Below are 23161 nucleotides of genomic sequence, written 5' to 3'. Positions count from 1 at the left end.
AGTGATCATCCACAGTTTCCATATTTTTGGTCTGCCGTGCAGTGGGATGACATATGCCCAGAGTGTAAACATCTGAAGCATCTCACCGGTACACCACGACCTTAACTTTCTCCGGGAGGGCATCACCTTCAAAGACTAAGGTAAAGGAGAAAAGGCAACAGAGGAAGTTATTAATTAATAACGAACCATTTCATGTATTTCCAAGAGAATCAACTTTCACAAATTTGTCTTAAATGCTTTAACCAAAAAATAATGGTTTCATTGTAGCATAAGTATCCCAAACAGTCTGAGTACATACTAAGCACTGAGTGGAGTGTTTCGCTCCCAGACGTCTGGCTCATCCTCTTATTGATATACAACTCATGATAAAATGGAGGGAAGCAGTTCTTTATCTCCAGGACATTTTTCCATTTCTCAGTCTATTTCAAATTCATCTCAATGTCAAGGCTGCAGAAGAGGTATTGACAACAGACCAATTTTGGACTTCATAAAATCCACTTCTACAAATTAAAGATCACAGTTTAGTGAGTACTTCAACTGCACTGTTAGAGGATTTTCTTTGCTGATTCAAATCCACCTGGTACTCCTCCAATGTATCTTGTTTCCTTCTGTGTCTTTAGCAACTTTGTCCTTTGCTATGGATCCATAGCTGTAATTCAAAGAAAGTTTCCCGTTTTCATTTGCACTACGGGAATCATTCTAATGACCAGCTTCACTGCTTCCAATGCCTCTTGGGGGAAAAAGTAAATGTTCGAAACGTTTCTTTGCCTTTTCAAAGACCAAATTCTTTATCATATTTCACGTATGTATGGCCAGGTTCAAGGACCTGATGCTGTATTATGTCAATATGTGACTGTCTCAAGATGTAGAAGCGGTATTTCAAAATATGGCTTATTTAATCACGCATTAAATATAAGTACTCTAAAAACTTACACATTGGAATATTGCTGTACTTTCAAAAAACCCGTGCTTGAACATTCATAAGACACAGCAGCACTTCTACTTCTGCCCACCATTTCACTTGTACTAACTGTATTCTAAATGCAGTCCAGACATTTGCTCAAACTTAGAGCCTAAATTTTATCATCACAGACTGCAGCATTATGTAGGAAACTGCTTCTACTTCTTTTACTCAGAAGAGATCCACACTTTAGCATACCAAATGTGCATATAGATCATTTTCTTGTGAAATGTCATTTGTACTACTTGTACTCTCAACCCCTCAATTAAAATAACTTTGTGTCTGTTAGATTGCAGTGGCAGCGGGCACTGTCACTGGTTTGCAGCCAGCCACACTTGCTAAGGTGCTGCATGCACTTCTAACAAAAGACAACACAGCAAGCATATAATTGGTTGGTTGGTTGATTTAGGGGAGGGGACCAAACGAGGTCATTGGTCCCATTGGATTAGGGAAGGATGGAGAAGGAAGTCAGCCACGCCCTTTCAAAGGAACCATCCCAGCATTTGCCTGAAGCAATTTAGGGAAGTCACCGAAAATCTAGATCAGGATGGCCAGAGTGGGGTTTGGACCATCATCCTCCCGAAGCATGTGATTAGCTGGAGGCTGGCACCTACCACTTGACTTAAATATATCTGTCTTCACTGTTGGTCAAAAGAGCAGAACACTGCCATCATTACATAATATCTGATGGAACACACTATTCTACCAGAATACCACTCCAAGAATGATACTCCAATTTGAATGAGGTAGCTCAAAGTAGTATCCTCATCTCAATTTTTCTCCATACAGTATTTGACAGAGACTAATGGAAGGAATTAATATTAGGATGTAATGACCTGTCAATTATGAGACCATTAGAGATGAAGCTTTAGCTAATACTGCGGAAAGCAATCATATGAATGTAAGTGCAATGCCTTAACCACTGAGGCACTCCGCTCTGAAATATTGGAAAAGAAATTAATGATACTCTTCTCAAAAGAAACTAGTGTGATTTAAGGGATAACTGAGTCTACCGAGACCAAATATCAGCTACAACCCGTGAAAATAATGATGTGGTGTGTGATGACATACTGCACACAGATATAATAGAACTGTTGGGCTGTAGAAAAATGCCATGGGCAAACACAAAATTCCTAAAAGTTTTCTTCAAGTTAAACTAGGACAGCATGCTGTATAGCAATCAGAATGAGAAACAGACAGAGTGATGATACTACAAATAATATGGCAAACCTCAAAACTTGCTGCTGCTTCACTTCACTTGAGCAATAAGTCTGAATCATTAATTCAACAACACGATCTCACTTACGAGGGATCATAACATAATTCTGACAGCACAGCACAATGCCACAACAATGAGTAAAGGTTCCACAAGAACACTTATCAGCCCACTGACATGGCAGAGGAGCACCTAACGAAGCCCTGAAAGCCACTGTTGCAACACCGAGGTGCGGCAAAGAATGCGGACGAGCCCATAAAATTAAGACAAAAGCGGTCATCCTTGGAAAGACATAATGGACCTGACTCAAAACAGACAGTAATAAATACTCAGGCTTCCAAGCCCACATACTATCCAGTTCCAGTGAACTAGCTATGATGTTGATCCCAAGATGCGCTGCCTACTATTCGTCAGATGACTTCTACCTTCGAGATTGCTGCCTGCATTGTCTACTGAACCCAGTAGCTGTGAGCTGCCAACATCTCACCCACTGGTGTGAAGTCTTCTGGATTTCTAGCTCCGCTTTGCTGAGAGCCAAACTGATGGTGTTTGGCACACTGTCAATCTATCACTGCATCCAGGAGGCTTGTTAAAGGCTGCTGCCCCTGACTTGCATCTGTGGGCAGACACAGACATCCACGGTCTACCTCTACTGGAGAGGCATGTAATAACTCTGCACTCTCATCTACATCATTTACAGAGCTGCTGGAGTTTACTCAGACACACACTTTTGATGCCTGCGAGAATGCCCTAGTAACACACAGTCTACAATCTGGTGGTCGACAGCACTATATAAGTTGCACCTGCCACCCACTACCCTACATTTCATCACAGTATTATGAGAGAGCTGCCACAATGGGGGCAACAGCCTCCAATATCTTCTTAAGTCCATGAGCCAGTGTGTTGTTCTCTGTGTGCTGTGTTCGCAGCCTTCCTCACAGCTGCTGCAGAGAAAATGATTCCTCTGAAACAATGATCTACTAATAAATATATTTCTTGCTAATGTTATTTCATTAGCACACATGCTTGCATGTACTTCATACTCTGCTGTCCCACAACCATAAGGGTCTCAGCCCAGGCCCTTACAAACTGTCATTAGACGTGTTTACATCAGCTGCCACCATTGTACTGGAATCACATCTGCAGCATCGTCATTGTCGTCTTTGTCACCATCCAGACTTCCATCCTAGCTGCTGCAGTGCAGTGAGTATCTTTCTGCTGGCCTTTCCATTGGTGTTTATTTTGTGTGGCCATGTCAAATTGTACGCACTTTATTTCTGCACTCAAAGTAGCATTTGTTAAAACAGCAGGAATCTGCAGACTTGTCACTGTTTAGAGGAAATACCAGGGATGTGTATTTAATGCCAATGAGATGCAAATTTTGTAATTTATCAGGGCATTAGTTGACATGCACTAGGTTAGTACCAGTTACAGACAGTTTGGTCATTTAACGTAACAGTCTTCTGAATAATGTTGGGCAATGATCTGGCATAGGAACTAAATTATTTCATTGCCGTGTGAATCAATTTGTACTGTTTGTAATGGGTACTGTATTTTGTTGTGAGTAAGGCTCATCACACACTGTATTTAAGTATGGGGTAGTGATAGTCACGCACAGCCACGCAGACAGAATATTAAGTTGTAATAAGTGTATAATAGTAGCGTATTTGTGTGCCTGCATCACTGTTTTGTGTTGTTCTCTTTTGTTGGTTTTCGATTAATTTTTAACACTTCATCCATGCTGCACTCCATTCTATTTCTATGAAATTGGGTGAAATCCAGTGCCAGCTACTCTGAAGGATATACATAGAATTTTTTATCAGCAGCCGTAACTTGTTTACAGGACAGAAATCCAGAGCAACTCGTGAGCACTATGAGTATCGTTAAAACAGTGAATACACGTAATATAGCTTTAAAGGAGAAAAGGGTAGAGAAGGAAGATAAAAAATGGGATCATTTGTGAGAGGAAAATGCTGATGGTGTTAGCCCATCAGTAAAACAACCTGTCATTATTAAGTGGCACAAATTATGATTGAAAAATGCTCCTCGGAGACTAGACAATACAAACACGCATCAGGAATTAGAAGTTGAGGAAGTTCCTGTACGTTTACTTGCAACACAAAACACTAACATTGTGAAAGTAACAGAGAGTAATGTAAAATTATCAGCCCCAATACCATGCAAAAGTGCAAAGTCTGAAGTATCTGTAAAATCGAACAAAGAAAGTTAGCTAGCTGGTTTATTTGTTTGCAACATGCTCCATTACAACTTTTTCCGTAATGCTATATGTATGTAGAGTGAGTGAGTTTGAGTGTGTAAAGTAATGTTTGTGTTGTATGATCTACATCTACATCTACATCCATACTCCGCAAGCCACCTGACGGTGTGTGGTGGAGGGTACCTTGAGTACCTCTATGGGTTCTCCCTTCTATTCCAGTCTCGTATTGTTCGTGGAAAGAAGGATTGTCGGTATGCTTCTTTGTGGGCTCTAATCTCTGATTTTATCCTCATGGTCTCTTCGCGAGATATACGTAGGAGGGAGCAATATACTGCTTGACTCATCAGTGAAGGTATGTTCTCGAAACTTTAACAAAAGCCCGTACCGAGCTACTGAGTGTCTCTCTTGCAGTGTCTTCCACTGGAGTGTATCTATCACCTCCGTAACGCTTTCGCGATTACTAAATGATCCTGTAACGAAGCGCGCTGCTCTCCGTTGGATCTTCTCTATCTCTTCTATCAATCCTAACTGGTACAGATCCCACACTGCTGAGCAGTATTCAAGCAGTGGGTAAACAAGCGTACTGTAACCTACTTCCTTTGTTTCTGGATTGCAATTCCTTAGGATTCTTCCAATGAATCTCAGTCTGGCATCTGCTTTACTGACGATCAACTTTATATGATCATTCCATTTTAAATCACTCCTAATGCGTACTCCCAGATAATTTATGGAATTAACTGCTTCCAGTTACTGACCTGCTATTTTGTAGCTAAATGATAAGGGATCTATTTTTCTATGTATTCGGAGCACATTACACTTGTCTACATTGAGACTCAATTGCCATTCCCTGCACCATGCGTCAATTCGCTGCAGATCCTCCTGCATTTCAGTACAATTTTTCATTGTTACAACCTCTCGATACACCACAGCATCATCTGCAAAAAGCCTCAGTGAACTTCCGATGTCATCCACAAGGTCATTTATGTATATTGTGAATAGCAACGGTCCTATGACACTCCCCTGCGGCACACCTGAAATCATTCTTACTTCGGAAGACTTCTCTCCATTGAGAATGATATGCTGCGTTCTGTTATCTAGGAACTCTTCAATCCAATCACACAATTGGTCTGATAGTCCATATGCTCTTACTTTGTTCATTAAACGACTGTGGGGAACTGTATCGAACGCCTTGCGGAAGCCAAGAAACACGGCATCTACCTGGGAACCTGTGTCTATGGCCCTCTGAGTCTCGTGGACGAATAACGCGAGCTGGGTTTCACACGACCGTCTTTTTCGAAACCCATGCTGATTCCTACAGGGTAGATTTCTAGTCTCCAGAAAAGTCATTATACTCTAACATAATACGTGTTCCAAATTTCTACAACTGATCGACGCTAGAGATATAGGTCTCTAGTTCTGCACATCTGTTCGACGTCCCTTCTTGAAAACGGGGATGACCTGTGCCCTTTTCCAATCCTTTGGAACGCTACGCTCTTCTGGAGACCAACGGTACACCACTGCAAGAAGGGGGGCAAGTTCCTTCGCATACTCTGTGTAAAATGGAACTGGTATCCCATCAGGTCCAGCGGCCTTTCCTCTTTTGAGCAATTTTAATTGTTTCTCTATCCCTCTGTCATCTATTTCGATATCTACCATTTTGTCATCTTGTACGACAATCTAGAGAAGGAACTACAGTGCAGTCTTCCTACACAGCTTTGGAAAAAGACATTTAGTATTTCGGCCTTTAGTCTGTCATCCTCTGTTTCAGTACCATTTTGGTCACAGAGTGTCTGGACATTTTGTTTTGATCCATCTACCGCTTTGACATAAGACCAAAATTTCTTAGGATTTTCTGTCAAGTCAGTACACAGAACTTTACTTTCAAATTCATTGAACGCCTCTCGCATAGCCCTCCTCACACTACATTTCGCTTCGCGTAATTTTTGTTTGTCTGCAAGGCTTTGGCTATGTTTATGTTTGCTGTGAAGTTCCCTTTGCTTCCGCAGCAGCTTTCTAACTCTCTTGTTGTACCACGGTGGCTCTTTTCCATCTCTTACGATCTTGCTTGGCACATACTCATCTAACGCATATTGTACGATGGTTTTGAACTTTGTCCACTGATCCTCAACACTATCTGTACTTTAGACAAAACTTTTGTGTTGAGCCGTCAGGTACTCTGTAATTTGCTTTTTGTCACTTTTGCTAAACAGAAAAATCTTCCTACCTTTTTTAATATTTCTATTTACGGCTGAAATCATCGACGCATTAACTGCTTTATGATCGCTGATTCCCTGTTCTGCATTAACTGTTCCAAATAGTTCAGGTGTGTGTCACCAGAAGGTCTAATATGTTATCGCCACAAGTCGGTTTTCTGTTTAAATGCTCAAGGTAGTTTTCAGATAAAGCACTTAAAAAAATTTCACTGGATTCTTTGTCCCTGCCACCCATTATGAACGTTTGAGTCTCACAGTCTATATCCGGCAAATTAAAATCTCCACCCAGAACTATAACATGGTGGGGAAATCTACTCGAAATATTTTCGAAATTATCCTTCAGGTGCTCAGCCACAGCAGCTGCTGAGCCAGGGGGCCTATAGAGACACCCAATTACCATGTCTAAGCCTGTTTTAACCGTGACCTTCACCCAAATTATTTCACATTTCGGATCTCCGTCAATTTCCTTTGATACTATTTTACTTCTTATCGCTATGAACACGCCTCCCCCTTCACTGTCCAGCCTGTCTCTGCGGTATACATTCCAAACTGAGTTTGGGATTTCATTACTGTTTACGTCTAGATTCAGCCAACTTTCTGTCCCTAGTACTATATGGGCATTGTGACCGTTTATTAATGAGAGCAGTTCTGGGACCTTTCTATAGATGCTCCTGCAGTTTACTATTACCACATTAATATTGTCATTCCCTGTTGCGTTTTGCCTACTGCTACCTTGTCGCGTCTCAGGAGGCGTCTTGTCGGGCCTAGGGAGGGAATTCTCTAACCTAAAAAACCCACATGTACACTCCACACGTACTCTGCTACCCTTGTAGCCGCTTCCTGCGTGTAGTGCACGCCTGACCTATTCAGGGGGACCCTACATTTCTCCACCCAATAGCGGAGGTCGAGAAATTTTCACCCCAGATCTCCGCAGAATCGTCTGAGCCTCTGGTTTAAGCCTTCCACTCGGCTCCAAACCAGAGGACCGCGATCGGTTCTGGGAACGACACTACAAATAGGTAGCTCAGATTCCACCCCTCGAGCGAGGCTTTCTGCCTTCACCAACCCCGCCAGCCGCCTGTGTGAACTGAGGATGACCTCTGAACCCAGACGGCAGGAGTCACTGGTGCCGACATGAGCAACAATTTGCAATCGGGTGCACCCAGTGCTCTCTATCGCCACCGGCAGGGCCTCCTCCACAACTCTGATGAGACCCCCGGCAAGCAGACAGAGTGAACACTGGCCTTCTTCCCCAACCTTTCCGCTATTTCCCTAAGGGGCTCCATCAACCGCCTAACATTAGAGCTCCCAATCACTAATAAACGCCTCTCCCCGTGAGGCTGCTCGGACCTTGCTGAAGGAGCGGCCACATGTCCACTCACAGGCAGAACAGGCGATGCCACACGGCCAGCCTCCACATTGACACTCCGCCTTGTGCGCCGCGAACGCCGCTGAACCCACCACTCCCCTTGGGGAGAGGGTGGCCCAACCGCGCCCGGTACCTGCGAAGATGTCTCGACAACAGGGACAGTGGGTGAAGCATGTAACACCTGGGGTGTACCATGCAACGAACCAGACTCCCCACTGCCACTATACTCCAAGGCAGCAGCCTGAAGACGGCGACCGCGGCCATCAACACGTTCAGCTGTTCGCGAACAGTGGCCAGCTCCTCCTGCGTCCGTACACAGCAGTCACACATCCTATCCATCCTAAGAAATCAATTTACTGTAGAGAGTTAATCAACTTTTAAGTAGACTGCTAATTCACTAAAGGCGGCTGATTGTTGACTAAACTGTGGTAGCTAGACACTTTCTTGTAGAAAACAATGAAAATAGCACTACCTGTCTCTGAACTGTATTGAAAACAAACACTAGCACTACTGGCACAATGGTTCACAAAGGGACTCACTCTGACTATTCAAAACAAACACGAAATCTACGGAACACTATTATTAGCATTCGACAATGATGGTGAGAGAAGGGAGTGGGTGGAATCCAGTGCCAGCACATAGCCTGCTCATCACAAATAGCACCAAGGGGGCCACTAAGCTTAACATCCCCATCCAACATATCAATCACCATAAACGTCACGTGCCCTCAATTCATGAGACATCGAAAAGAGATTTGGTATTTAAACCAGGACATTGGCGCAAAGTCTAGCCATCAGGAACTTTACATCACCACCTCTCCTCCCCTTGCCGGGCAAAAATTGGCAGTGACAATATTTCCCACCACCAGGATTTGAACTGGCTTACCCGCAGGTCGACCACGACTGCACAAGCGTGTGTTAACAACCTCAGCCACGGAGGTGGGTGAACAACACAAGTGTGTGCTGTACGGAAGAAAATGGATGTGGAGCAACATGGGTGATAATGATTTAGGTGCAGTACTATCTATGCCACTGGATGGTGATGGTGGTGGTTTTGAGGCCATGAAACCTGAGCAGATGTACAACGAAGTATATATGACACTGTTTTCTTGCATCATGCAGAATAGACTGCAGATGGTGATTTCAATGTCGATACTATGGGGAATGCACAAGACCCTATTAGCTGTGTTGCAACTGTTGTGGATAATGAAGTTGTACAGACGTATTTATCTCTGAAGGATGCAGATTCGTCACCACTTCGGCATTACACAACCTTCTCCAAAGAACAGAGGGAGCAAGAGGAGGAGGAGGAGGAAAATGCTTGTGAGAATAATGACCGAATCAACCAGAATGAATCCTTTCAGGAATGTGTGCCTGAGGATAAAGGTAAATTTTACAATAATTACAATGTTATGGATAATGAGGATACAAAAAGATTGTGTAATTGTTCACAGAAACACTGTCAAACTCGAAGAGACACTATTTCAGCCAAAGAAGACAATTGTATGTATACATCGTTGCAAGGGACTTCTATCATGGAAGCAGAACCACCTAAACTGCGTACTGCGCCACTGAGAGTCAATGCACACAAAGTGCCGAAGAGCACAAGGATGTTGGCTGTAAAATGAAAAGGTACAAGAAAACATGACATTGCAAAGCATAATCGATCTGTAAGCAACTGTAGAATAACAGGTGTAACCAGAGCTACTAACCATTATGTTGTAAGTGGTGGTGATGTGAGTAGTAGTTGTGTAAGCATAGATTTAAGGATGCGTGTTTTGAGAAAATATAAGAGAAACTTTTGTTTTAAAGTCAAAGTTCCAGCTGAAGTACCAAAAATGTGGGTTAAAAAAGCACATGATTATCATATTTGTGAAACATGAGAAGTAAACAGCATTAAAAGAACAAAAATGTGTAACATAAAATTAAGTTGTGAACTTTTGTTGGTATATAAGGATTCAACAAATACAATATAGGATTAAGAAACAAAGCAAAGACTTTGTGAATAAAATTTTGCAAACATTTGATAACAAATTGTGCAGAGTGTTGTTATCCCTGTAACAGCCACTGACAGAAAAAGAATTCCTAGACCAATAATGAGTTGTGCGGGATAAACAAAAGTTTTCGCCAGTCACATATGAGTGGGCTAGCAGCACCACTATGAGGATGCAAATCAGGTTTGCTTTAAATATGCATCAGCATTAGTCACTTTTGAGATCGGACATAGCGAGTTGTTAGACAAGACTGCCTTTAAGATGACCAAAATGCCATTACCAACAGCTCACCAAGTTTGTACTAGGTTGTGTGATAGGGCTACAAGAAGCTGGATGTTCCTCCTGTGATACTGTAGAAAGACTTGTGAGGAATGTTACCACTGTACACAATCGCTGGTAGGAGTGGTCACGGGAAGGTTTGGTCGCAAGAAGACAGCTCCAGATGGCCATGTGACACTACCAAAAGGGAAGACTGCCTCAGTGCCAATGATGGCCGTGTGTTGGTTAAGAGGCTGCCACGTGAGTGTCAGCAACAAAGCTGTATGCATACTAGAACACTGGACCTACGCCTGGAGTTATGGTCTGTGATGCAGTATCTTATGACAGTGGAACACCTTCTCAGTAATCCCATGCACCCTGACTGCAAATATGTATGTCAGTCTGGTGATTCGATCTGCTGTGCTACCATTCATGAACAGCATTTCAGGGGATATTTTTCAACAAGATAATGTTCACCCACATACAGCTGTTGTAATCCAACATGCTCTACAGGGTATCAAGATGTTGACTTGGCCTGCTCAGCACCAGATCTGTCTCCAGTTGAGCACATATGGATCATCATCAGACAACTCCAGCATCATCCACAACCAGCATTAACCATTCCTGTATTGACCGACCAAGTGCAACAAACATGGAACTCCACCCACACACTGACATCCAGCACCTGTATGACACAATGCATGCACATTTGCATGCCTGCATTCAACATTCTGGCGATTACTCTGGTTATTTATGTACGAGCACTTCACAATTGCAATGGCTTTTCTCCCACTGATATTAACCTGTGAACTTGCAACTTAGAATAATGAATTTCTGAAATTCCATTACTCAATATCAATTATTTCTGTATGTTGAGATTTTTTCCCCCCATCAGGGTAAATGTCATGAAACTGTTCCACAGCCAAACTAAGGAACAATTTGGGATTTTGGGTCACAGAAAGATATCACTGGCAAATGCCAAAATTTTCTTAAAATTTTCTCCAGCCAGTGCTAAGCCAAGTTAAACCAGGCCAGAATGCTGTGTAGCAATCAGAATGACAAAAAAAGGCAGAAAGCCAATACTGCAAATAATATGGCACATCCTGGAAATGGTTGCTTTATCTTGTTCAAGCAGTAAGTCTCAATCGTTATTTCAGCAATATGACATCACAGAGGAAGAGCCATAAAGTCACCGTGACAGCACAGAACAATGTTGCACGAACAAGTAAAGTTTCCACAGGAACATCTATTAGGCCACTGACATGGCACAGAAGCACCAAGCTGAAGCCCTAATTGCTACTGTTCAGACAATTCCAACTTGAGGCTGACCCTGTGACACGCTGCCTGGTCTACCAAACTTGGTTGCTGTGAGCTGGCAACATCTCATCAACTGATGCGATGCCTTCGGTATTTCTTCCAGCTTGCTCAGAGCTGAACTGATTATTTTTGCGCACTGTCAACCTGTCACTGTATCGGGCAGGCACACTAAAGACTGCTGCCCCTGATTTGCATCTGCACTACCATCTACATCAAATGCAGAGCTGCTAGAGTTTACTCGGGCACACCCCTTCAATGTCCACAAGATTGCCCTAGTAAAAAGCAGACTATAATTTGTGGTTGACACCACTGTAAAAACTGCACTTGCCACTTACTATCCTACATGACATAGTATTATTATATGAGGTGCCGCTATTAAGACAACGGCCTCAAGAATCTGCTGAAGGGTACAAGTCAGTGCGTTCTACTCTGGATGCTGTGTTCACAGCCTCCCATACTGCTGTCGTGGAGAAGATGATTCAACTGTAACAATGAACTCTAATAAATGTATTTCTTGCTAATGTTAGGTCATTAGCACACAGTGTGTCAACTGGCCTTCAACACACACTCCATGCTTCTCTTTCCTGCAACTGTCACAGTCTCAGTCCAGGCCCTTTTAGAAAACTAATAATATCTACGGAATGTAAGTTGTAATGTTACACTGATATGTAGCTTACCCTGAGGTTTAGGTTAGGTTGGGCGGTGACATGTCTGGTTGAGATTTAGCAAACAATGGTGTCAAACTGATGTTTTGTTTAGACCAAGGTCTAGATTGGGCTGAAAGTTGACAGTTTGGTAGTGAGCTAGTGATGCCAATAAATGTGCTGCTATGAGAAAAAACTATAAATCTTATTATGGCAAATATTTTACACGTATTGGATTTTCAAGGATGTAGGGCTTGAACAAAGGACCTTTGCCTTTTTGTGGGCAAGTGCTCTAGCAACTGAGCTCTTTAAACAGCACTCATGATCTGTCTTCGCAGATTCACTTCTGCCAGTACCTCTCTCCTACCTTCCGATCTTCACACAAGTGCTCCTGCTTACTTAGCGGGGCTATCACTCATGGAAGGAACAATATTGCAGAGGAATGGCTTAGCTAAAGTCTATGGGATTGTTTTGAAAACAAATTTTTACTCCGCGGCAGAGAGTGCAATGATCTGAAACTTCCTGGCTGATAAAAACTGTGCCAGACCAGGGCTCAAACTTACATATCTTGTTTCTCATGGGTAACTGTTCTACCAACTGAGCTATCCAAGTACGACTCGTGACCTGCCATCACAGCTTACTCAGCAAAATCCTTCTTTCCAGGACTGCTAGTCCCATAAGGTATGCAGGAGAACTTCCATGAAGTTTGGAAAGTAGGACAATGGTACTGACAGAAGTAAAGCTGTAGGGGCAATTTGTGTGTCCAACTTTTACAGCTTAGTTGGTACAGCACTAGCCCACAAAGGTCAAAGATCCTACATTCAAGTTATGGTCTGGCACACAGTTTTAATCTGCCAGAAAGTTTCAAATCATTGCAGATTCTGCTGCAAACTAAAAATTCATTCTGATAACTGTTATTCTTGTTCTACTGTTCAGGAGGCAGCAGGCTGCCACCAGAGAAATACTACATTACTGGGCTGCTGGCACAAGTTGTTGCCACCTAATTTTTTAGTTGCTGTTAGTCTTTTCTTTTTTTCCTGACAGTCAATGTAATTACCTGCACATCATAACAGTTGACAAACATTTTAGGTCATCTAGTGCACATACACAAGAAACAATACCAACCATCTTTTTGTCAAGGCAAAAGAACAGCACTCACTGTAAAAAAAAAGGAAATGCAAACAATCTAAACTGCATTAAAATCTAGGACTTTTCCACCTAAAGGAAATACTTGGTATTTCTCATTTGGCTATAGAGACAGCCCATGAAAGTTTCTCCCTCTCCACTTAAGGTGGGTAGGATGTCAAATGGGCTGACTTGGAGCAGGAGAGGCACCACTGAACATTTTAATTTCCACTGTCTATACTTTTACAAATAAATTCATAAAACTTTGTCAGCATAACCAGGAAGGATTCAGAATTCACACTCTTAGCAGTGGAAGTTTGAAAACATGATTTTTTTTTTTTTTTTTTTACATGTGAAATTGCTTCATTTTTTTCCACTTACTAATGGCAGCATTTGTTGCTGTAGGTACATTTTTCTTCATAAGTACGAGAGATTCTCCGATGAATTTTGCACAGCATACAAACCATAGTTAAAGGTGTATGAAACTCTCGAATTTTCCAAACCTATTAAAAACTGTGGTAAAAATTGAGGTAATTAACTATAAAATTTGTGTTTTTTCTAAACATGAAGTTTAAAATAAAACAGTTCATTCGTTTTTTCATAAATTAAATAAATTCTAGAGTTTCATACACCAGTGAGTATGGTGTGTATGCTGTGCAAAATTCAGCAAAGAATCTCTCTAACTTATGAAGAAAAGTGTACCTATAGCAACAAATGCAGCCATTAGTAAGTGAAAAAATGATGAAATTTCACACGTAAAAAAATTTATTTTGTTATGTTTTCGAACTTCCACTGCAATGGGCGTGAATCCTAAATCCTTCCTGGTGATGCTGACAAAGTTTGATGAATTTATTTGTAAAAGTACAGACACTGGAAATTAAAATGTTGAGTGATGCCTCTCCTGCTCCAAGTCGGCCCATTTCACGTCCTACCCCCCTAAAGTTCCTTTACTATGTACCCAATCAAAGTGAAAACATGCAGAAAAGTTCATCATTCTAGAATAGGGCCTTTTTTGGCATAGTCCATATCAATACAGGCAGGCTAGGAAAAAACCTTACCTTCACAGTCTCAAATGTTATTGAATGTAGCATATGATAAAATGAAGGACTAAGTAAGGAACACTATGTATTTGTTTTCTCCAAAAAATTTCTTCTCCGAGATACAGCCCTCCAAAGATGACATTGTGTATACCATTTTGAAGATGTGAATTTTGGAAAAAATTTTAAAATGCTGTATCTCTGGAACAGTTCTAGTTTTTTTTTTCTTTTTTTTAAGATAATTGCTTTATGATTACAAAGAAATCCTCCCTTTGGACTTATCTGTCAAAGTTCTTTTGCTATAGCGTTCTGAACCTTTTTTATAATTTATGGAAAAAAGTTTCTTCAAAAATGCCAATCCGTAAAATTGATATTTTTCTGTTGGTTAGTACCATATAGTTCTACATTCCCTGAAAAGGAGAGCTTCCACTTTAAGGAAGAACAGGTTATATAAACAATTGAATTTTTTGTTATACATTAAACCTGTTTTATTACATCATCACATAATAGGCTCATAAAAATCAAAACCTAGCCTTATTTAACATAACTTTAGTTTTGAAAGATGAGTGAGAAACTCATTTTTCAAGCATTTTAAATGGTTCCAAAATGTATGTAAAAGGTACAAAGACTTAAAGGTTTCAATTTATACAACTTATGTCCACTCTGTTTTGTACAGAAATTAGCCAGTCAATCAACTAAAAATGTGTTCCACTGCTTCAGAATCTTCCTTTGATATAGCGTGATGCCTTCCTGTCGCACCAATAGGGACTGGAGCACTTACAATCTTCAAAAACATTGTGAACAGGAAGGAAGCACTGATGGCGTTGTTGCTGTCCTTCAGATGGAAACCCATATACTGCACCTGGTCCATGTGGTAGCACAAAGTTCACTACAATTTTGTTTAACTCGTACCTGGTGTCTATAACATCTACAATCCACCAGTCTCTCTCTCTCTCTCTCTCTCTCTCTCTCTCTCTCTCTCTCTCTCTCTCTCTCTCTCACACACACACACACACACACACACACACACACACACACACACACACCTTCTCAAGTTGTGCATCCGAGTATTATCCTGTTGTTTCTGAGGTGCTGACTGAACGAACGAAATTTCTTCTTTCTTGCTCTTTAAAGTGCGTGCAATGTGAGTTGGCCCATACTTTGAGTTCAAAAATATGTCTTCTGAATTCCTTTCACAGGAGTAGTTTGTTTGGACCATTCTTTTTTCTGCTCACAAAATTCTTCGATTTCCACTTTAGACAAAAGAATGAGGGCTGTGTATATGTAAGATTTCACGACTCTCGTAAAATCCTCAGCATTCTGAATCACAGCTGTATTTGGTCTGGAAAGATCATGTTTTGTAGCATGGTGCTTCAGCAGGCCTCTTACACCATCACAAAGCTCCTTCCCGTGACCATTTGCACTGTATACCCAGTCAGTTGGCATAAGCAACTTACTCAATTCAAACAGCTGGTAACAATGTTTAAAATGACTAGGACCACCATCAGAAATAGCGATGATCTTCTCTGCCCGTGTTTGCAGTTTAATTTTTCACATTGCTAGCAAAGCATGTGCTGAGGCATGTGCTGAGTCGTGTCCTGTGTCATCACTTATAACTGCAACACTTGTGGTCTTGTTTTGAAAATATGTCACTCCTGTAAAAATTGAAACGTGGTCGTTACTCCCATGATACCCTTGTACTTCTTGAGGGAGAATTACAGACCAGTTCTCAGGAAAATCACAGAGAAGTACTACACACAGTTCTTCAACGTGGTGGTTCTGCAATTTCTTCAGATGCTGGTGTGTTACTGCTTTCATCGACCATTTGCTACGTACATCAATGAAACTGTCAAATATGCAGTTTCTGCAGAGTTATCTGCTATGTCTTCCAGGCCAAGTGTCTGTAAAGACAGTCCTCCCTTTCCAGGGCAGTCACCACATTCTTGAAACAGACAAGTCTCTCACTTTACGTCACAGACTACTAATGACTCCACATGCCCAACCAAGAGTCACATGTCACGTGCTCCAGTAAGTTCTTCAAAGTTACCACACACAGTTCAAAATTTGCACAGTACACACAGACAGACATTTCTAAGTGGGTGTGGAACTACCCACTTAGGTCACAGTGCATAAAATTTTGATCTTTCAATATGTGAAGTTGTATAGTTGCTTTCATAAATTGCACAAGCTTCTTTAATACTGCAAGTCATGTACCTCTTCACTTTCACAACTTTTTGAGCTTCAACTGTCACAGTTATAGTGTCTTTTGTTGGCACTCTGGCGAGAAGAGTCCCATTTATCTTCAGATAAAATGACTGCACTGTTTGAACTTGAGCTGCTGCTACAGGATGACCATAATAGGGATTTGGTCTTCCAAAGACTCCATTCCAGACGTCACATTTCTTGATTTGTCAACCATGCACTTTGATGCAGATGGCATGTGGTTCAAAATTGTTTTCTTCAAAAATGTCTCCAGAATAACAGTTAAAACCTGCACCTTTTCACTGTAGGATGCAGACTATTCAACAGCTGAATTGATATTTGTGAAAAATTCCTGGCAAGAGGTGCAAGAGTGCTTTGGTTCATTTTCTTGAGAAGATGGAATTACTACTTTGAAGAGTGTGGTCAGGTTTCCTGTAGTGTATTCAGCCATAGCTTTAGTAATTTCTCTGCATTTTCTTGATACATAGAGCTTATGACTCGACTTCACTGACCACGGTTTCTTAACAGGACTAACACCTAGCTCTGTAGCTGACTGATTCAGGGTATTTAACTCTTCCTCTACTGATGCAAAATCTGCATTGTCTGCACCATGGGAGGCTTCACGTTGTTCAGATACTATCATTGTTGTTATTCTGTCAAAACAATTAGAACACAAAAAACTGTCACTGGAAATGTCTTCACTCTGAAACAGGGTCTTCAAATTGAACAAAGTCTTTTTTGTCTGTCTTCTAAATCACTCTTTTATGGATATGCAAATACTTGGCAAACTTCACTCTCCTGTGGCCCCAGTCAGAAGGCATTTCTAACAGTCCTTTTCACAAAATACACTGCAACTGTGTCAATTGGCAAATTCCTCACGAAAACACAGAACTTACTGGATGGTCTCAGATTTCTTAAATGCCTCTTCGGTACACAAATTAGCACTGAACAACTAAAATACAGAAACCTGCAACGAACAACCACGACAAAGAAACTGACAAGAAACTACAATGAAGTAAGAAATATCTGCAACAACGAAAGTGGAAAGAAATAACTGCAACAAAGAAAGTGATAAGAAATAACTGCAACAAAGAAAGTGATAAGAAATAACTGCAACAAAGAAAGTGATAAGAAATAACTGCAACAAAGAAAGTGATAAGAAATAACTGCAACAAAGAAAGTGATAAGAAATAACTGCAACAAAGAAAGTGATAAGAAATAACTGCAACAAAGAAAGTGATAAGAAATAACTGCAACAAAGAAAGTGATAAGAAATAACTGCAACAAAGAAAGTGATAAGAAATAACTGCAACAAAGAAAGTGATAAGAAATAACTGCAACAAAGAAAGTGATAAGAAATAACTGCAACAAAGAAAGTGATAAGAAATAACTGCAACAAAGAAAGTGATAAGAAATAACTGCAACAAAGAAAGTGATAAGAAATAACTACAAAAAGGAAAATAGAAATAAAAACTGTAACAAAGAAATTAGTACGAAACAACTTCAGTGAAGACACATTACCCAGCTCTCCTGTACAAAGAATATAGTACTACATGGTACTAATCCACAGAAAAATATCTAACTTTTCGGGATTGCTGTAAATTATAAAAGAAATCCGAAAGGCGACAGTAAAAGAACTCTGACAGATATGTCCAAGCAGAGAATACCATTGTAGTCATAAAGCAATTCTCTCTCAAATAGAAAAACAAAATATCTAAATATCTAGAACTGTTACATAAACACAGCATTTTAAAAAAAAATCCGAAATTTGCATCTTCAAAATGGTGTTCGCAGTGTTATCTTTGGAGGCCTGTATCTCGGGGCAGGAATTTTTTTGGAGAAAAAAAGTGTGTTTCTTTCTTACTCCTGAATTTTAACATGTGCTAAATTCAATAACATCCAAGCCTATGAAGGTAACCCCCCCTGCCTGAAGTGATACGGATTATGCCTTTTGTGATATTCAAATAATGTTAACCTCCTCTGAGTGACGCTCAACATAAACTGAAAAATTCTGATATCTTATTTCATCCACAGCAACGTTGTGCAGACATTGTCAAATATGACTGATTATTTCACCTGGCGATTTATGTGCTACTAAATCTACATACACACTCACCACATGTGTGATCCAAAGCTGTTCTCTCTGTTCACCTTAGGTACCCATAAAGAAAAAAGGCCAAGAAAAACAGAAGGACGGGACAGTAAATCATAGTGAAATGCTTTGATAGTATGGCTTACATTTCGGTACTGAGTGTAGAAATTAAATCAGTGTTACATTACATACCTGTAAAAGGCAAAACATGATCTACAATAGGGATTAACCTTACCTCAAGAGCATGACCACATGCAGTTGAGATGCAGTTTGACAACATGTAACAAATCACTGTAACAGTGAAACAAGTAGTTGAAAACACGGAAGAAGTTTTAGTAACACTTTGTTGGCTTAGCATATGGAAAGAGCTCCCAAACTCTCAAATTATTGTGGAGTCAGAATGTCACATGTGGATATGGTGTGCTGACGTGCAAGATGGCTCAAGTGTGGTACAATTTTCGTGTCAATGGAAGCGTCCGATTCCACCTGTCTGCTTTGACGCATGATGTAAGGGTGTTGTGGTGAGACGTCATTACGGCATGGAGTTTGAGTTGGTTGTGTTTGATGGCGCCCTGTGTGTGTGTGTGTGTGTGTGTGTGTGTGTGTGTGTGTGTGTGTGTGTGTGTGTGTGTGTGTGTGTGTGTGTGTGGTTTTTTTTTCTGTTGTATTTAGGTTGTCCCCTCCCTAAAACCCCCCATTCAACATGGTTGTCCCGTTAATTTGATTGTATTTTTGGAGTGATATGTTATTGTCTTATTTAGGCCTATACATATTTTCGTGTTTTTTGCTGTGTGTATGCAGTGATATAATAGGAGACACTAGGATATCATTGGAGATGCTTAGAATAGGCATTTCCACCATATTGATGACGTCATGGGTCAAAGCCAACAGGTGGAATCAGATACTTCCATAATCCCCAATTTTCCATGAACATATAAGTTAATATTTAGGCTACATAAATAATTGAGAAGTCAATCCATTGTTAGTTGCAATTTACATTTGGGAGTATCTACACCACATCACTGCCATCGTTATCATCTCCCAACATTTCAACTCTGCTGCTGGAGCCTACTTCCTGGAGCAAGTTGGTCGCACTGCGAAACCATACCAGGATGAAGACTTCAGAATTTGAACAGAAATTTTGAACGAAGTGGCCTATATTTCAAATTTGACCTCACTTTACACTTTATGCCACTCTCTCTGTGTGTAATAGCTGGGATTATTGAAACTACCAGTATTGCTTGTCTGCTTTGACACATGACACTATACAGTGACTGAGTGGTACCAATGTTCTCTCAAGGCCATCACAGTGAAAAATAAACTGAATATGAAGAATGTGGCATGATACTGTGGTCTAGTCACTAATAGAAATGGAATATAAGCGGCCACCAAATTAGTTATACACCTCAACTGAATCTACAAATGCTCTCCAAAAACTTACTGAAAATAAAGATTTTTCTGCTATTCAACTCTTTCTGCCACACAGAATGAGTCCTTTAACATGGACATCATACAGGAAAAACAACAATTTCACTTGAGCCTACTGAGCTGGGAAATATGGAAGCGTCCGATCCCGCCCGTCTGCTTTGACCCATGACGTCACAAATATGGCGGAAATGACCATAAACCACGATTCCAATATGACGCATATAAAGTCGTTACATACACATTATGAGGACGAAAATACATCGAAAAACACACACACAGGTTCCACAAAAAGCCTAATGACACTAACGGGACAAGCGCGGGAAATAGGAGGTTTTTGGGTGGGAACAAATTAAATATATACAAATTTAAACACCCACCCCCATACAAAACGGTGAAAAAACCGACATCACAAAACTCCCCAAATACCACTAAACACGGGCGTACCCAGCGAGGGGCGCGGGTGGGGGGAGGGAGGGGGCAACTGCCCCTCACCAGAAGATATTTGCAGTTTTTTACTAGATTCCTGTTTTATTTAATAATAAGTGCTGCATGTTTTCTCGCATTGTACAAGTGCATTCTCGTATTTAAAATGTTTATTAAAAGCAGTTTTTCACTGGTTTACGGTTTTATTTAATAAGAAGTGCTGTATGTTGTCTCGAGTCCTAATTTCCTGAGACTAGTATGACCTGCCCCCCCCCCCCCCCCAGTTCAGATCCTGGGTACGCCCTTGCCACTAAACACAATATCATCTGGACTCTGACACTTCCCTTGACCCATATAGCTCAACAGCAGCACCCGATCCCATAAATTAGGACCTAACACTTCCCTTGACCTATATAGCTCGAAAACATCTCCTGATAGCAATACCAAGAGTCACAGCCACACATTGGGATCGAACACTTCCTATGACCTGTTATCCTTACGACATCTCCACATACAGCCGCCCATGGTCCGAGACGCCGGAACTTTAAGCAAGCCTCATTTCTTCACGACATCTTGAATACTTCACGACTTCATCCAAAAATCCGAATAGTTGAAGAAATTTTATTAGGGACAATGCACTGTCCCTCATCATAGCCAACAACCAAAAACTGTTGACCCTGTTAGTCATATCCATACCTACCAAAGACATAAAAAAAGCAATTTATCAAAATTCACACATGACGCCACACTCGCAAACTAAACCAAAAACATCACCTAACACCACCAGAGAGCACCACCGATCGCATCAAAACGACACCTACAAACACGCCACTCTTACAAACTAAATTCCATGCCATCGTTACGTCACACACAACAACAGCCTTATGTCACGGGTGGGATCAGACGCTTCGGTCGACCCCTGAACGGTAAATGTTACCTATCTTGCGAGTGATACTTATTCTAGAGTTATGAAGAAGCTTACTTCAAACCTCACATTTATCTCACCACACCAACAGACCAATGATATCATGAGCACGGGGAAGATAAATATCACCAAATAAAAACGATGACATCACTAACAACGTGAAAATGTTAGCAGAACAGACAATCAGCTAACAGGATCTCCACAGAGGATTAGGGAGTTTTGGATTAGGATGTTCTTGTTATTAATGCCTTGAAACACAAACATTTGAAAAAAGAAGACCACAGTGGAAAGTGGAAGTCTTCACCAAGAGCTTAAGGTAACTATAGAATATGCATTACATAGGTAAAAAAATTGTCATCACACATTGATTGGCTCACGAATCTACAAGCAAAATGTCATCTTGAACTGAACCTACACGTCAAGGAACCCTTAAGATCAGTCTATCACCACAACCAGCATAAAAAAAGAAACTGCAAACCAGAATGGCACAACTTTTAGTAAAATTGCCATCTCCACTTGATACAGTATATAATACAATCTAAAGCTGCTACCCACAATAACTAAATGACATGTTGTAAACCAACATGAACACCATACAAACCAACAATATAACATGTCCCACTTCGAAAAATACATCAATGTCTTGAACCATATATTAGACGCGTTGTCTCAGTGTCAACATCTGCAGGTACAACATGGCTGCAGCAAAGCAAGTTATTTTACACAAATAATCGTATACCAGCAATTCAGAGGTGCACTTGGAAACCATATTTACGTGTACGTACCTTTTATAGGTTTTTCTTATACCTTACTACTTCATGCAATCACACTCAGCTAAGATTTAAATAGTCGTGCAAAGTTTCCTATATACGTATTCCTAAAGTACCAATCAAAAACAGAAAGGCAGTAATGAAACAACTCGCATACCAACTACATTTTAATGACGCTAACGCAAAATCAGACTATATAGTCGAGGTACAAAACATTTTATTAAATGCAATATAAGTACATGAAAATATCCAGTACAGAATAAAATCCATATTCTGATTCTCCTAACACTAAGGCATACTTCAGGGCACGAACTAAGGAGTTTTACGTCCATTCTTAAGATTATAGTTCAGGCAATGATACTTCAAAAGATCGTATGTATCTGAGCCCCACAAGTGCTCAATGCATATTTTTATAGGCAACTTACGTAATAAACATATATACTACTATCTGAATAACGCTGTAGTAACTAAAACAAATAAGTGTTCTTGGTGTCAACGACATGCTCACTGAGATGACAAAAAACGAATGATAAACAAAATCGACCACATACTTAAAAGATGGAAAAATGTAAATTCAAACAATTATCTTACTGTATGGAACGTAAATGCGTGGCATTTTGCTCCCGTAAATTTCAGTTTCTGCAGCTTCTCTTCTCACAACACACACGAAACAAAGAAGTATCTAGTATGGACGCTTCATACAGATTCAAATTATTGCCGGCTGCATGCATATATCTCTGGAACCGCTATCAAGCTTTTTCATATTAATAACTAGGGTGTGGAATATAAATATAGAATGATACATGTCCAACATTATCATAAATGCATTCATACATTTCCCAGTACGAAAATATTGTCTATGAGTTCTATCTATAAATATTGTTAACATAGTCTTAAACGTCACATAACAGTAAATTTTGCATTACAGGCAGTGTCTCTATAGGCCCGTTCACACGCAACGATCTGTCTG

General features: G+C 40.6%; 1 protein-coding gene across 2 annotated transcripts in view; it reads right to left on the bottom strand.

Moving 5' to 3' along the window:
- Nucleotides 1–22908, bottom strand: part of LOC124555516 (kelch-like protein 5) — a 318356-nt gene extending 295448 nt beyond the window's left edge. The window contains exon 1 of one of the 2 annotated variants that reach the window (XM_047129462.1): nucleotides 22783–22908. In XM_047129462.1, the coding sequence (XP_046985418.1) occupies nucleotides 22783–22807 (25 nt within the window). In that variant the 5' untranslated portion in view covers nucleotides 22808–22908. The remainder of the gene's footprint in view (nucleotides 1–22782) is intronic. The other variant, XM_047129463.1, reaches the window with a different exon arrangement.
- Nucleotides 22909–23161: the final 253 nt, after the last annotated feature.

The sequence above is a fragment of the Schistocerca americana genome, chromosome X (genome assembly GCF_021461395.2).
Source record: "Schistocerca americana isolate TAMUIC-IGC-003095 chromosome X, iqSchAmer2.1, whole genome shotgun sequence".
In the NCBI taxonomy this organism is placed as follows: domain Eukaryota; kingdom Metazoa; phylum Arthropoda; class Insecta; order Orthoptera; family Acrididae; genus Schistocerca; species Schistocerca americana.
The sequence above is the reverse complement of the archived record's forward strand: the minus strand, read 5'-3'. Positions and strand labels throughout refer to the sequence as shown.